This window comes from Ptychodera flava, chromosome 9 (genome assembly GCF_041260155.1).
Source record: "Ptychodera flava strain L36383 chromosome 9, AS_Pfla_20210202, whole genome shotgun sequence".
NCBI classification, from domain to species: domain Eukaryota; kingdom Metazoa; phylum Hemichordata; class Enteropneusta; family Ptychoderidae; genus Ptychodera; species Ptychodera flava.
The window spans coordinates 23,031,059-23,048,280 of NC_091936.1; the positions used below are offsets into that span (position 1 = coordinate 23,031,059).

The 17,222-nt window shown below is 37.9% G+C and overlaps 1 protein-coding gene across 2 annotated transcripts in view; it reads right to left on the bottom strand.

Annotated features, from left to right (window-relative positions):
- LOC139140383 (hypoxanthine-guanine phosphoribosyltransferase-like) overlaps positions 1-17,222 on the bottom strand; it is a 32,694-nt gene that overhangs the window by 8,151 nt on the left and 7,321 nt on the right. The window contains exons 2-7 of one of the 2 annotated variants that reach the window (XM_070709598.1): positions 12,833-12,939; positions 11,432-11,618; positions 8,561-8,608; positions 3,065-3,148; positions 1,404-1,533; positions 469-545 (exon numbers count right to left, since the gene is read on the bottom strand). In XM_070709598.1, coding sequence (XP_070565699.1) covers positions 469-545; positions 1,404-1,533; positions 3,065-3,148; positions 8,561-8,608; positions 11,432-11,618; positions 12,833-12,939 — 633 coding nt within the window. The remainder of the gene's footprint in view (positions 1-468; positions 546-1,403; positions 1,534-3,064; positions 3,149-8,560; positions 8,609-11,431; positions 11,619-12,832; positions 12,940-17,222) is intronic. The other variant, XM_070709599.1, reaches the window with a different exon arrangement.

Genomic DNA, 17,222 nt, shown 5'->3' on the forward strand with positions numbered 1-17,222 from the left:
TTTCGGCATCGGAGAACGGTTAGAGTAGTCAGCAGTTAGAAATGAAGGAAAAACTTGCTAATTTGCAGATATTTCTGAAGTTTTTGCGATGAGAGTACGCGTACGATATATAGTCGATGCTTTCGGGTCGAGATCCGATCGCTCACTGAAAAAGTTGTTAACTATGCGCAGAATAGGAAAACTTTATTACGATCTGCGCATCTCAACCTTCGTGTGGACAGATCGTATTGCATTGTGGGAATTTTCTCGTACCGTGTACAGGTGCACTAGAGACTATCACAATGAGGGTGCACAACAGCGCCCTCAAGGTTAACAACGCATTTGCATTTGTTTGTTCTGGGTCCGACACTCTGTGATGCTGTATGTAGGATTTACCAATCTTTCAAGGTTTAACACTGTGGCTAAAATTCAACTTGAGATACAGATTGATGGATTTGAAGAAATATTTGCATCTTTGCGTCAACTTACACTGAGGTCCCTGAAGTACTCATTGTAGTCTAATGCATATCCAACCACAAACTTGTCAGGTACTTCGAACCCAATGTCTGAGAAAAATTACATAAAACACCATAACATAAATAATGTGTAAAATTGGTGCTCAAGTAAGTGTACACATATGAAAAATTATGATACAAATTATCTTCAACATCCCTTCCTGAGCTTGGTTGATTGAAACATCACATACAGTATGCTATTTGGGTTATTTCAGTAAACATGTACATATAGTTTGCTCTTCCTTCAAATATATCTATTCGTATATCTATTGGTATAAACTGATCATTTAGCCTTGAGCAACACTATTTCACAATGGAAAACAAGAAAAACCACGCACCACCAGTTGTAGGTACAGTCTAATTGTTTACAAGAGGATATGTGGACCTGCTACAGAGAAATTGGGTGATATGCTCATGACCGTGGAAGGCACTTTAAGGACAGATATTTGGACTTCAATACTTTTCTGGTCTACCACTGGGTGGTGCTCATTTTAAAGCTTTGAGTAAGAAAAATTTTCACTATCTTAGTTTTTTGAAAATCAAAAATTTTATTTTTCTCAAATAAGACAGGGATAGCGACCATTTTGAAGTTAAAATATCCGTAAATGTTAGGTAATTTGTTTCTCTTGTTCAAAACTGCACGGTGACCCCCAATTTTTATATTTGGTTAAAAGAATGGTTGACAGTTTGACTGAAGAAAACTTTCAGCAAAAGTTAAAATCTTTCACTTTCGAGCATATACCACCTAAAACTTATCTAGCTTCAACATAGACATCCATGAGAATAGGTGGATGACTATAATCCCTCTCCGGATCCTGAATAGTTCCAAAAAGCAAAGTACAAGCATTGGAAATTTGTGAAAAATGATTTGCAAAGCTGTTTGAAAAGCGGATGTCATAGTTTACTTACAGTCGGGTCTGTATCCAACACTCCTCTCTGTGCGTTTGACCAGCAAGCTTGCCACTTGCACACTCTGAGGGCTGTACTTAGCAACGATGTTCAATAGTTTCTGCATAGTATTGCCAGTGTCAATGATATCCTGGGGGTAAACATTGAAAAAATAGACTGCATTGAAATCTGGGATGATTTTACATTTGTCTGTGGCTACGGTAATGACAAAATATATCATATAGGAATTTGTCAACTGTTACACTTGGTTTCTCTGATGGCAAACACAACTCTTCATACAGTGTATTTATTATTGTCCATCTTAAAGAGGCACTCCCACTTGGTAACATTTTTAAAACACATTTTTAAATGCCAACGGTCGATATTTGACGTGGCGACTCCGCGCGGATCGCGAGATATCGATAAAAACATGTCATTTCCCGAGCGTATTTTTCACATCCCGAAGTTTTACGATCGTTTCTGGTTATGACCCGAAATCCCCCGAAAGTGTGTTGTTGTGCTGATTGACGATATTCTAAAGAGTCCAAAAAATGTTCGAATGACGCAATTAATTTACCTCATACTGTGATGACTTTATATACATCATTATCAATGCCTTTACCTCTGGTAATTCTTTTCAAAAACTTCTCCTTAGTTTTTGTCGTTTTCATTACTCTCAATCAGTTGTATAAAATTTTTAAACAATACCACATAGATATCAGTTTTTACGTGTAAAATATTAGTTGCCTCTGATGACTACATTTTGTCGTCTGCCACACAGTTACGCGTGGTATGCGCGCACACCACGCGGCGGCCACTATGCATGCTATGTATCAACCGCACCTATCTGTGCTAGTCACCTATGAAAATTCTGGTGGAATCAGCAAACTTTGTTTTTCGTTTTTTTTGCCGAGTTAGTAGGACTCGGCTTTATCCCATGGGACATGACCGCTCACCGACGCGAGTGGTACTGCTGTGGCGTGCAGCAGTGTCAGTGTAGACTCGTACTCCATAGCTTAGTTGACAATGGCACCAGTGCCGAACGTTCTATGTTCAGAAGCTGAATTCAGGTGGGCCACCGGAATTCAAACTTTAACTTTTTTGAGGACATGTTTTTATCGATATCTCGCGATCCGCGCGCAGTCGCCATGTCAAATATCAACCGTTGGCATTCAAAAAATGTGTTTTAAAAATGTTACCAAGTGGGAGTGCCTCTTTAATTTCAATATGTGAATATGTTTATAAATTACTTTCTGTATTTTATTAGGTTCAAAGTATTCAAATTACATCAAACAAGTAAAGGCTTATTACTATCAATACAGGGTGTCCAAATTACGGCCAGTCCTTCGTAAGAAAGCTGCATTTCTCTAAAGTCTAAAAGGATCATCAATTTTCATATGCACCTTTTCCTGTTTATCATGCAATCTATCGGATTCTGAGTACTTTGATGGTATAAGTCACATGAACTTCAGTTGGACAAACACTGTATTTGTGTTGCAGGTTAAGGTTGCACTTGCTTTTTTTTTTTTTACTTTATTTATTGAAATTTTCATGCACGACTTGCCAGTGAAGATCTGTGAGATCAACAGTCTTGATAGCCTTGTGTAATATTTTTCAAATAAATTCACAATAAACAAGGCTTTCACTAATACAAATGCCAGGTCAACACAACAGTTTCATACCTCCACAATAAGCACATTCTTGCCGGTAAGATTGGACAAGTTATCACCACCGATCACTCGGATATCACCAGAGGACTTATCATTCTGAAACAGAAGCACAGTACAACAGGTGTCAACTTCACACATGCACATGTAACTACCCTATGTTTTCCTGTCAGGACCAGTTTAAACTGGTTTTATCCTTGCAGAGATTCTGAAGTCATTTTAACAAACTCCCTGGGTAGACCTTACTGATGAGACTATGGGACAACAAACAAGTTACCATGGTTTCAAAATTCATGCATCTATGATGTTCCCTAGTTACAGTCAAAACAATGGTTAAGCACTGGGTAAAACTTGCAACCTCTGTAGGTGAATCTTGGCCATACAAGTGAGAGTAAATTCTTTGTTTTGCTGCCATTAAAAATTCCAAACAGTAGGCAGGTAGCAATTTAATTTAACACAAAATCAATGTGCCTTCATACATCATAAACATTCATGTAGCTACCGTAATGCCCCAAGTGTAAGCCCCTGCTCGTGTATAAGCCCCATTACCAATTTCAGAGGAATTTTTAAAATGTACATCTGTGTATAAGCCCCTACACTAGTTTAACGCCAATGTGGAAAGGTAAGGAGAGTATCATGGGTCATCAGAGTTGGTAAAATTTCTTTTCAGGTCAAAAACACCATCAAAAGATGTTAAAACAATGGGACATTGAAGTTCCTGTGACAGCATTGTAAGGAAAATGGCATATTTTTTCCAGTAACTTTATGATTCTTTGACCCTTTGTTCCCCATTGTCTAACTCCCGAAGTCATCCACCATTGTTATTTTCATCACATCCACGGTGTTGGTTTGTCATCCTCTATGTCTAAACATGCAATTTCACTTGTTTGAAGTAATTATTCTTTCATCTGTGAAGAGTTTTTTACTGGTGACTATTACAATTTTCACTGCTATGCTATTTTCATAAGATGCTATCCATTTCATATTGGAAAGTTTAGTTGCTTTTACTTGCAGCCGATGCATGTTCACAGTTCACACTATGCTGTTGATCAGCGGCACACATGGTGTCTTTGTTTGAAGTTTAATTTTTATTTCACGTTATGATTCAGGCAGAAATTTCACTAAATTTTCACTCTGTATTAGGGATTGTTCAACCAGTATGATTTGAAACAGAAAAATAAAATACTGTGTCAGTTAAGCTTGGAAACCATCGCTGAGTTTGGCTGTCTTTTGGATACGGTTGTCTATCAGTATCAAGATTATCATTGCATGTCAGTTCATGAGATCGTGAGAATATAAATCTTGTCTAATTTTTTTGTCCTTTACGATTTCTTTGAAACGTAAGTCAATGTTGAAATTATTTAAAGATCAAATGGTATTCAATAATGTACATAAGCTAGCATAACTTAAGCACTCAAACTTGGGGCTTACACTCGGGTGAGTATGGTATATTCATCTAAAATGTTGCTTGTTTACATCCCCATGTATCAGTAATAGTAATACGACTGCTGTACTTTGTCACAAACTAAAAGTCGTACCTTGATTGTGCGACAAAATATCGCTAACAATGGAAAATACTGCAAGGAAAAATTTGAGTTTTTTCCCTGAAAAACTCTGCGTTGCACTTGCAAAACAAAGAATTTACTTACTTTTGGCCTTATTCCAGTTCAAACAATACAATATATCATAAAAGTGATAATATACAATATGTGTATTAGCCTGTGCAAGTGATTGCCTTTTGCTGGTTACTTGTAATACTGAGAGTGACAAACACAAGCTTACAATTTGCCCAATGTGATATGAATATATGTATGTGAACTTCATTTAAAGTGGTTTTGCTTGTTGGACACGCAGAAAAACAAAACACAGATGCCACTGAAAAATTATCACTTTGCATTTCTCTAAGCATTGTATGTTGCATGGAGGGGAGGGGAGGGGAGGGGCACCATTGAAAGTACCACTATGTCATATCCTGATACTTCATAAAGTCTGAATCAACAGCAATGAAGATTTTTTTACCAGTGTGAAAGACGAGTTCTTTTTTCATGAGTAAGTAAACATTTTAATCAGCTAACTTAAATGAAACTTTGTGATTTTTAGCATGTGGAGATATATGAAAATTTGGAGAAAAGCACATAGCATGTTACCTCTTATTTATCTCCACTAATGTAAATCAAGTGTTTCTCTTAGATGAAATTTCTGAAGCAGCGGCATTCTTACATGAATGATTCTTACAAGTACAAATCAAGTCAGAACCAATGTTTCAAATGAACTTTTCACATGGAAAATTCTGTCCATTTCAGAAAAAAAACATTCTGTTTGGTGACTATCTGAGTAGGCAGTACTGGTAATTACACCATTGTCCTGCTCCTCAAAAGTTGCTTTGATAATCAAAATCTTCACTTCATTAAATATTCTTCTGCTAGTATCAATCATATACTGTTTTCACAGAAGACGATAAAGCCATTATAGAAGTGAAATTCTTTTGTTTGATATATTGATATAACTTGCGAATATTGTCCAGCTAGCACATAGAACATATTGCAACGCTTCAATATGGCATCACTGAATATGATATTTGAGACATTGAAAACCAAAGATCCAAGCAAACTGAGAGGAATTATTCCAAACGACTTGTATTGACCCTTTCAAATTACTTTATTTCAATCAGTGTAAAATTAATTACACACTGTTCTCAAAAATTTTTGAAGTAGGCGGAAAATTCAGAAAAGTAGGCGGTTAGCTTCTGTGTGCAACCAGAATCCCTGGGCGGGCGGGGCGGGGCGGGGGGGGGGGGGGGGGAGACAGTTCTGAGCAATTTCATGCATTCTTATACAGTGTATAAAAGGCTATTCCAACATACACACAGGGGGAGGGTTCCTGTGTGCAAGAAATTTTTAAAATTTGAAGGCATTTTGGAGTAATTTCATGCATTATTGTACTGTATGGAAAGACCATTTCAGCATGAGAGTGTTACGGATTATTTTTAAATTTGAAGACATTTCTGAGCAATTTCATGCATTCTTATACAAGTGTATAAAAGGCTATTTCAACATACACAAAGGGGGGAGGGTTTCAGGGACGGGGTCCCCGTCCCTGTGTGTGGGCAAGAAATTTTTAAATTTTGAAGACATTTTGGAGTAATTTTATGCATTCTTGTACAGTATTAAAGACCATTTCAGCATACAGAATAATCATTATCATTGCCAATTACAACATGTTTTCAAGGGATAAAGTTTAAAAAAGTCAGAAAAATTAATTTGATATCACTCGGGCCTGTCAACTGCATTCAGTTGACATGGATAATAGCAAAATTTCACCAGACTGTTGTGTAGAATTATGTTTAGCTCATGACTTGAACAAACATTTTGAAATACATCATAGAATGGGGCCTAGGGTTTTCACAACCCAGATAACGATCCGCTAGAATCCTGACCAGCCTGGCTGTACAAAGTGTTTTACTGATTTAAATAAACTTGATTGAAGATACAGTAAAACAAAGAGTTTATTCAATTCAATGAATTATAGGAACACAATTTTCAGTGATTTTAATTCACTGTACTATTTCACAATAAAACGAATCCGCGAGCTGATTATTGATTTTTTGCTGATATTGAATATAATTGAAAAAGAGAGATAAATTTCAGTGTTCATGTTTGATAAAACCTCAAACTAACGACACTGAACGCCAGCCTGTACAACACCGTGTGTGTACAAAGCACCGGTAGTCAATTGTAACACAGTACACACAACGCGATATCGGTCGACCTGAAATTTGACAGTGATCGACGTAGCGTTTCAAAAGTACGAAAAGTGAGACCAAGTAATTTTTTGTTTATTTAGATTTGATCTAAACCTCCCAAAACCAACAGACAAAGTCAGAAAATCAAAGTTTTCGAGCGTTCGATCGACTTTCTCTTCCGCGATGCACACAACCACGGCCCCTCCACAAAACGCGATGTCGATCGACTTGAGTTGACATCGTGATCGACCATGGATAGATTGACGTGGCGTTTCGAGACTCAGTAACTTGTGGTCGCTTTAGATTTGATCAAAAACCTACCAAACCCATCAGACTAGGCCCTACTCTTACGCAGAAAACCAAAGCTCTCGAGCGTCGACTTTCTCTTCCGCGTTTGAGCGAAACAAAAGTCGGCTTCATTCGGAAATGGTCGGCTATTCGCGGGCATAACGTAATTGTATGTTTGTCCAATTTTCGGCTATACCCGATGTGAACGTCGGAATAATTCGGGCTGTGATCGGGCGAGCGAGGTTGACCTCGAGAGCGATTCCCAGTCACGGTGTACAGTACAACACGTTCGCTGATCGCGGTACTACAGTGATAGCAACAAGTTCACCGCGTAAATTGCTAGACTGAATATAGCCACATCGGCACTTCTGAAATATTATCTGCGGCTTGCAAGACCACCAAAAAATCTAATTATTGTTATCAAAACCAGAATTTCCGGGCCAGAGAGCGAAACAGTGCTGAAAAGTAGCCGGCCAAAATACGAAAGTAGCCGGTCAATTTGGCCGGCATCCGGCTAAAAATGAACACGCTGTTACACACTGTACAATCTCACGTCATCGACACAAAAATTTCAAAAAAGCTAATCACAGATTTTTGAAGTTGCCTTCACATGAGATCAATGTATGTTAATACTGCATTTCTGCTTTTCTTTAATAAATCAATACTAATCGCAGGTTTTTGTCTCAGCCTAGGTCTCTTACAGACCAGATACAGTGAAACATGTTCATAATTTTTTTTGAGCTAACATTCTCAAGCTACTGATATTAAACCAATATCACAGGCGTCTTATAACATGCAGAAAACAAGGCAACAATAACGTCACTGCTCAGAACTGTACAGAGTGTACCGTATGTCAGATTGTACACATATTTTCTGCCATGTGCACAACACACTGCAATTTTTCTATTTTTGATTGTTTCATGTGAACGTGAAGAAGTTGCTAACACAGCTAGTCGTGATTGACAATGGCCAAGACAGAAAACAAAGCCTACTCCTCTCTGTGCCTAATAGTCTAAATGTACATGTACGTTCACTCCAATGACCAGGCAGACATGTTCCATTAGTTGTAGTAAGCCAGAGAACAACAAGAAAGTTAGTCTGTGCATATATTATTATTAGTTTGAGGTAGTGCCATGGCATAATATGAGGTGCAAAACTGTGAAATACGGACGTTATCAAAAAACAGCTGCACAAAGATTGGGGCAGAAGGAAAGAACAAACTTCATAACATTCTGATGCCAATTTCATTGGTGATTGAACAACAAATTTGCATTTTAGCTAGCCTGATGTCAAATTTAGGTTCTTACAGAAAGTTCTTACTATTCCAGTAGTCACTGATTAAACAAATGTACGTTATGTTACCATGGTTGTGAAGGAATTATGAGTGAAAGTTTCTGAGAATGAAGTCGTTGCCGTAGGAACAGGAAGTGGACACCGCACACTGAGGACAGTGCAAGGAAATGTGACTTGTTTTTGCTTACATGTACATTTCCAGCGCCAGCTGCCCCTTTCCCACAATCTATGTGCTTCTGAAACAAACAATGGAGATATCACACGTGCAAGCAAACATTCAACATTCAGAATTTCAGTCAAAATGCGGGAGGAAAGATAGTCATGAGCATTATTCCTGTACATAGCAAAAAAAAAATACTTGCAAGTTCATTCATGCATCAAGATGTCCATTTCAATATTATGATGACACCGCAATTTTTTTATTCTTGATAATTTTTTACTTTAAAAGACTCAAAGAATACAAATTTTCCTATTCAAGAAAATATGCTGAAATGTAAAGTAATGGTCTTGCCAGCTCAACACAGTGTATACAACGTACAATCTTACTGTTGACAAATGAACTGCAGTCATGACCGAAATTAGCTCGTCAACAATATTGGATATTACGGATAGAAATGCCTGACAAAAGTTGAACATTGTGTATCTAAACATTGTGGGACTATGACAAGAAACTGTATTTGACAAACGTAAATACTGGATAATTTATCAAAAGTTATTGTTGATAGAGCTTTGATCTCTTGACGAAGTAGACACTTCAAAGAAACATTACACCTTTGCTTTTGTTTTCACAATTAATTTGTCCATTTTCTTGTATAATAGACAATGTCTCTCCCTATACAAATAATACACACACAGATTGCACAGCTGATAATGAACTTTAAACATGCCAATAATAATATATCCTTACATATTGTTTTATGCTGCAGATTGGCAACATCTTCCTTAATATTCCACATGAGATAATCTAAAGACACACTGTTAGAGGTAGTGCAGATAGGCCCATATTCACCAACATTATGTGTTAATCCTACCACCCCTATATGTCAGGATCAGAAATGCCCAGCCATACACATGCACAACAGGTTGAAACCACAATGCAATGAGACAAGGAGAGGTTGACCACTCAATTCAACTCATAACTTTGAATACGTCAACAATTAATCTCGACATGCAGCCTTCCTACAACATCTTCCATTATTTTGTTCATAAGAAGATAACTTTTTAACCCTTTTCCTGCCAAGTCGGTGAAAATCCGCTTGAAATTCGGTGTAACTAGAAGCTGAGCAGCCACGGCCGTTATCCTCCTAAGGCGGTGGAATCGGGCTCCTTTTTGGTACCCCCTTTCCTGCCTAGTCGACGGAACTACGTGTAGCAAACCCTTGCTCACGCTAGGGGTCGTTCGAGGACAGGTTTTGGGCGAGGAACGGCGTTTGCTCTCGAAATGGGTTCACAGGGAGTCCAAGGACAGGGAAAGGTGCAGAAACCTGTCCGCCAGTCCCCCACACCCGAGGGGGGCTGGTTTTTTTTTACCGCTTTTTAGCGGACTTGGCAGGATAGCATGGTGACGTTTTCTGGCGGAGTTGGACGTACTTGGCTGCCTGGCACTATACAGATTGCTGCCGAACTTGACCAACTCGGCAATGCTAATCTAGAAGGCTACCTCTTGCAAACGACTTGGCAGATATGCCGATGGTGCGAGACGAAAGTCACTTATTCAGTTGTGCGTGACTGAAAATGAGAACGTATTTTTGACGGGACGGCTCGACTTGTTCCTCCCATGGAACGGATATGAACGACTCGGAAATACCATTACAAACTGGTGTCCGACGTACTAAGCTGGGCTTCAGCTCTGCAAGTTCAAGCCAGGCAACGTCCTTCACTGCCTTGGCCGTGCCATTCAATGGACGTAGCTTTGGATTTTTTATTTATTCCACCGTCCGAAGTACTGGCTCTGGTTTGCAGGCAAACGTATCCTCTTGCCGATGCATTGGTAACTATGTACGCTGTTTGCGTACAGAGAATTCAAAAGGGCACATGAGGTCAATATGCTACATGTACGGGGATACCGTCTGCATTTTAGCAGGGACTGCTTTTGTTATGCAAACCAGCTAGCAGTACAATATGGCTGCCAGCATGTGGACACGTCGATGGCTAGAACAATGGAAGCATATTGCGTTGCACCCGTGCATCGCAAAAGTGAACTGAAGACTTGGGGGTAGTGACTGGTTATCACTGGTTAGCTGCAGCCCAAGCCATGTCGGTACAAACCCGTACCTGACTGAGGACCACTCGATTAAGTCAGTAATGAACGGTAACACTCGTAAGCCAACTCCCAACTGAGCTGGCAAAACTACGTAAAGCTGTGCTTCAATGGCTCAGCCATGTCGTTAATACAACGGCAAAAACGTAGTTTTTGTGCTACACTGCCAAGTCGTTGGAGGTACGTATTCAATTGCCCCTACCCTGGGGAAACAGGACAGGTTTGACGGTGCTTCTGCACCCCTAGCACGACCCTCAGGGCCTCTGACTAACAGACGAGTGAGGTGATGTTTGTGCCTAGCGGACGTGCGTAATACTGAAGGAGTTTATTTCCGAAAAAAATAAACATGAAACGGCAATAAAATGACGCACTCCCAGGGGCAAACAAAGCCGGTGACCTCAATTTTTTTCTGCAGCAACCCTTGAGCTCCTTCCCCTGTCTACGGGCATGTAGAAATTATCGAAGTCTAACACGTATAAGTACGGCTAAAACTACCCTGAAAATGGGCGATTTCTGCCAAAATGGCTGGCAGGATAACATGCAGGAGAGCCAATCTTTTGCAGGCACATATTATGGGGCGGTTTTCTACTGACTTGGGAGAATAACGGACAAGGGCGCTCGGCAGGAAAAGGGTTAAAGGAAGTACAGACAGACGCACATTCACCCACATTCGCTGTTAACCCAACAACCCCCTGACAAGATTGAAGTATGCAATCCTACACATGCACAATACGACAAAACAACAATAGGTGTAAGCCAAAATGCAATGAGACAAGGGGAGGTTGACTGCTCAACTCACCTCGTAACTCTTCAGGCGGATGAAATCAACGTACATTGGAACAGACCTCTCGGTGTTTCTGTTGAGAGCTTTGATGCAATCCAAGAGATCGGTGAAAAACTTGTAGCCACCTTTCAACACACACAGGGCTACAATTGGCTCTGAATTGTCCAAATTTTGAACTATATTACGAGCCAGCCTCTCTGTCCTGAAAGACAAAACCTGGTGTCAGTTTTCATTCAAATGAGAATATTTCATCACCATGTGAGAATATCTGGACATTTTTTTATTTATACACATTTTTTTCAGAGTAAGCTTTTCTGAAAGTAGAATGTACACAAAACGTCATGCAACCTTAACAATTAATCATTCTTGTAACCTTCTGAGCAAATTTACTGTCAAGTGTTACCGGGTTAAAGGCCAATTAGTACAAGTCGAACATTGTCCCTTTGTATGTACCCATTTGTGTCCTCAATTCAGCAACTCAAAATATAATTCGATTTCTCCCATGGATTTTTGATGAGGACAATATGTATCATGTCATGAAAATTTTTATACTGCCATGTAAGCATGGAATTTCTAAAATAGAATATTTTAGTTTATTTTCAAACTAAATTTCTGTACATTTCTTTTTTAGCATGTAGGATTTTGTAATATTTTCCTGTTCATGAATTCAAAACCAAAATCAATTGAAACTCCTGTAACTACCAAAATGGGGAGAGCAATTTTTGATATTTTAGAAAATAAACATTGATATTCAGATATTAATAGGCAATGAACATTTTGGACTTAGAAAACAAAACCAAACTGAATTAATTTTAGACTTCAAGTTCACTGAAAATCAAGTCTACTTTCAACCATACATGGTTCTACTCTTGGATAAAAGACCATGTAATGGCAGTACAAAACCTGGTACAAACAAACCCATGTGTACAGACACATATGGAAATACACATATTTCTGTGCGCATTTGTGCATGTGGTGTTGTTTGTACCGTGGTCTATTCGAAATCCAGATTTAACCTATTCTGAATTGGTCTTTCTGATTAGCCACGAAATTCTCCTTGATGTAAGAAAATTTTAAATATTACAAATGTGGCAACAGCGTCGACTTACAGAAATTTCCAGAAATTCATAAATTGACTGCAAGACTTCAGAAATTTCACAAAGTAACAGGGTGTACTGACTGTAACCCCTTCAGAGAAAGAGAATTAACAGACAAGATCTTCAATTAATTTCCCTGACCTGATCTTCCTAAATTCCCTATGAACAGGTCCATAATCACAATTGATAGCAATATGTCTGAGTGACACCATGATGCTAAAAGGGTTAAAGCTGACAAATCTTGATATTTCTTTACCGCCCCCCCTTGTCACATTTTGGTAGACTACACTCAAGAGACGCTTATGCATGGTTTACATACCTATCTGCTATCAGACCTCTTGGTATAAGGACACTTTCCAAGTCCTCCTGATAGTGCCTTGGTATGCAGAACATATCAAGGTCATAACCTTCATAGTTGTCTGCGATCTGAAATGACAAGTAACAGAGGCTATTGAAAGACTTGGTAAATTTAGTTAAAAGGAATTTCAAAAGAAAAAGAGAGTGGTTTATCTGAACAAAATCATATTTAGAAACTGCTTTTGCACACTTATTCAACTAGATTTATATAAGAGCTAGTAATGCTAACTTTTGATTTTTTCATTATTCTTATTTTGTACGTCAATAGCAAGTTCTTATTCTACTCCCAAAAGAACGTTGAAACGCCCACCATGTAGCTTGTCAACTCAGTGTCTATATGTGTAAAATACACTTATTGTTTACATTTGAATTCTAGTCCAGACCGAGTTCTCTTGTCAACAATAACAACACAGTTTACACATGTACAGGCTGAGTTGACAAGCTGAATACTGGGCATATCAACATGCTTTGGGGAGTAGAATAAGAAATTATGATTGATATTTACGACAAAAACTGTGAAAAAATCATCAAAAGTTAGCACTACTGCCCTTTAATATAGGGTAATTCCAATCGAGGGTTAGTCAAAAAATCTTTTGGGCGAAATATGAGCTGGGAGTAAATAACATTTGGACTTCTCCAACCTAGCTAAGTTGGAAAATACAAAAGATCACCTATGAAAGTACAAATGTCATCAAGGTGCAACCATGCAATGCATGTGACATACACAGCATACTAAAATTACATTTAATGGTGCAACAATTAATTGTATCAACGCATGATTGGGTGATAACTGTAACCCAAATATTAGCACAATACAAAGATGTGGTGCCTGGAAATATAGCTTTGACCAAAGAGGAAGTTTGCAACTTGGGGCATATCCAGTTCACCATGGAACATTTCAAAGAAGAATTGACTGGTTTTTGCTCTTTTAGAGGACTATTGTTTCAGTCAGTGGGGTGACCAACAATTGCCTTTGATAACCCTGTATGGAAGATCACTATTTTATTTTGCACCATTGATGAAACCGGAAAGAAATTCTGATCCTATGTGAAATAATTAAAATATGCTATGATGGCTTTGCTGTGACATGATTACAGTACACGCTAAATATAGATAAAGTTGCTTTTACCAAAAGTAATTAAAATGGATGAGTAATAAGCATAACTTCAATAGATTGAAAGAAAAGTGTTACGACAAACAGGAAGTGTACACACATGTGGACATGTTCTCATCATTTGTTCATTTATTCCTCTTTAATAATTATCATCATATGAAAAAGGACATTGTTCAAAATATACACTGGGAAAAATCTTATTCTGTTATTCTTTGTTCTTTGCTACTCAATACAAACACTACAATGAGAGGCAGGAAGAGATGCTTTGTACACCAAAGACAAAATGTGAACGGTATACACCATCACAATAACAAAACATTTCACAAAAGAATGTGATGCAACCATGCGTAACACAGCCATTGGTTTTCTACCTGAAGTAAAATTTATTTTATGTGTGGGTGTAAAAACAACAAAAATACACCTGACACGCTTTGTACACTGTTGCTCATAATTGTATTAATGCTTGGTGCTAAATATTTACCACAAAATACCAAAGGTAGGCCGTGGGCTATTTTCAGAAATGTCAAAGACCAAATCTTATTGAGCAAACTGTGACGTATGAAGCTGTGTATACACTGAACTGGTTATTACTAAGTGGTTCCTTCACACCACACTAGGCATAAATACATACAGAAATACATACAAATTGAATAACAAATAAATAAATATAAACATAATATATATTATTTATACATATATGTCAATGACTGTATCTGAATATATATCAGGGCTCGAAAATTTTTTTAAAAATTCACTTGCCATAGGGCAAGTGAATTTTCAATTTCACTTGTCCGGAAGAAAAATTCACTTGCCCTGAATTTCAGATGATTTAAGGAGTAAATGTGTATGGTTTTATTCATGTCATTGTAAAGAAACAGTAGCTGTAACTTACTGATAAATTTGTGTCCTTATTCTGTGTATCAAAAATAATATCTTATGTAACGTACACATGCACAGTGTTTCAGCCAGCTTTTGCTAGCATGGGGACACAGTGACCCATAGTAGGTCTTAACCCTTTTCCTGCCAGACAGTAATAACTGTATTACTTCCCCATCAGCCAAGTCAGTAAAAAGCGGTATTGAGCCAAAACATGACGTATTTTCACCCACTTGGCTTGGTATGTTATAGCATCTTTTGTCCAAAAAAAATCAACTTTACAGTATTATGTATTCAACAGCCTTCAAATGTACAGTATTATGTTAAAATACACCGTATGGAATATGTTGTGTTTCATTAATTTTAATCATCTTGACCTGGGGGTGAAATATGGACTTGGCAGGAAAAGGGTTAATGGGGACAAATTAAATTTTGGGGGGACATGTAGTGTATTTCAATAAAACAACACCGGTACATTGTCATTGTGTGTCATCATGACCTGGTACCTTGTGTTAAATAGGCTAGTCAGGTTGGTGCACCAAGGGTAAGTATATAATATGCCACCGGTGTTGTGTCAAATTGTGCCCATGTGAAACTTTCAGTATCATTTAGTTTACTGCTACCACGTGGTATGTGCATAAACTGCAGGGTTCCCTTAAGTCACCAAAAGGATTAGCCAACTCATTAGCCAAATCAAAACTCTTGTAGCCACTTTGAGCAACTTTTAAACAGTTTATGATCTCAAGTGTAGCAACAGCTTTCTCGGCATTCAGGAGTTCCTAATTTTACAAATCAAGATGTTTTGTATGTTGTTCATGATAGTTTTACATTAAAGAAATATTTGTTTAGTTTTTATTACATTATTATCTGTTTTTTTTATGACATTGAAGGGATTGAAATACTTTTTCATTTCTAGTGGTAAACTTTTGCCACAAGAAATAATTAGGTAACAATTCTAAAAATCAGGTAGCAATGTGAAGTGTATATTACCACAGATACAGAATACTTCTGCAGCATTGAGTTAGTGTTCACGGTATGACAACTTATCATACATATAGACTACAAGCTCCTTATGTGGTTTTGTTAGCATCACAAATACAAATTTTCCATGTAGAAGAAACCATTCGGTAGCATAGTGACAGTGTAGATACAAGTATTGTGGTGTTGTGTCATAGTTTTGATCAAGCAGGCTCAATAGCATCTTTAGTATAAGTATTTTTCTTGAGACAAAAAGGGTCAGGTCAAAATCTTTTAAAAAAAGACACAATAATATTGTTCAATTCATTTCCCAATATTTTAAAGAGTAGTAATTGTTTTAATGATAATGATAACATTGTAGCCCAGGAACATTTTCATTTGATATTTTGATATCATCAAGAAATGTCTGGTGATGTTCACTATTACATCATTAAACTGGAGGAATCTGCAGAAATATTAATGTGATGATTTGAAATGGATATGCTTACTGCAACTACTGTTGACAATTTCCCTTTGCCATAACTGTTAATAAAATTTAATTTAAAACTGACAGTCAAGCTAAATGCCATTAAATTGGAAAGCAAGAAATTACCTTTTATCATAAGATTGTACCTATTAGACCTCCCTAGGTAGTTTCTTTTGAACCATAATTCTGTAGTTAAAGGGTCTTCATTCATGACGCCACAAGATGACCCAGATTTGACCTTTCAGAAAACCTCAAGTTTTTCTCCTTTTCCCTTGTATTCTGACTCTGTTTGTGAAAGTTTCCTTTAAAATAATGGTTTTACTATCAAACTGAGTAATTGCATGCCAAATTTGATTCAAGCAAAGTAGGTAAAACTTGGACTAAAAAGGACGCCGTACGTGGGACTCACACAGGCAAAGCCAAGCCTCAGTGTATTCATGGTCGTTATATGTCCATGATGTATTGTAGCACGGTCCGTCCATGAGGGACTGAGAGGGACCGTGATTGCAGTATTGAACAGCAACAATGTTTGCTTCACGTACCAGGGAATTTGTAACTTTGTAGAAAGGAGAGTAAAGTGTTTCAATACATTGTAACTTTGTAGGAAGGAGGGTAAATTGTTTCAACACCTTACAACATTTTATTGTAAGCTGTAGTTTTCTATTGAGGAGGCATCGTGACATGATTTCATGAGAAGAAAAAAACATAAGAGCGTGCAAAGACGTCAATATTTTGCCATTTTGTAACCAAGCAGAACAGAGCTATTTTATCGGCCGGCCATATCGAAAGCGGTACACTCAAAGAACTAGAGAGAGTGGCAGCGCGTACGTACAGTGGCCTCATTGAAATTCACTTGTCCGTCGGGCTGGGAGAATGTTGTTTTCACTTGCCCGGACTCAAAATTCACTTGTCACGGGC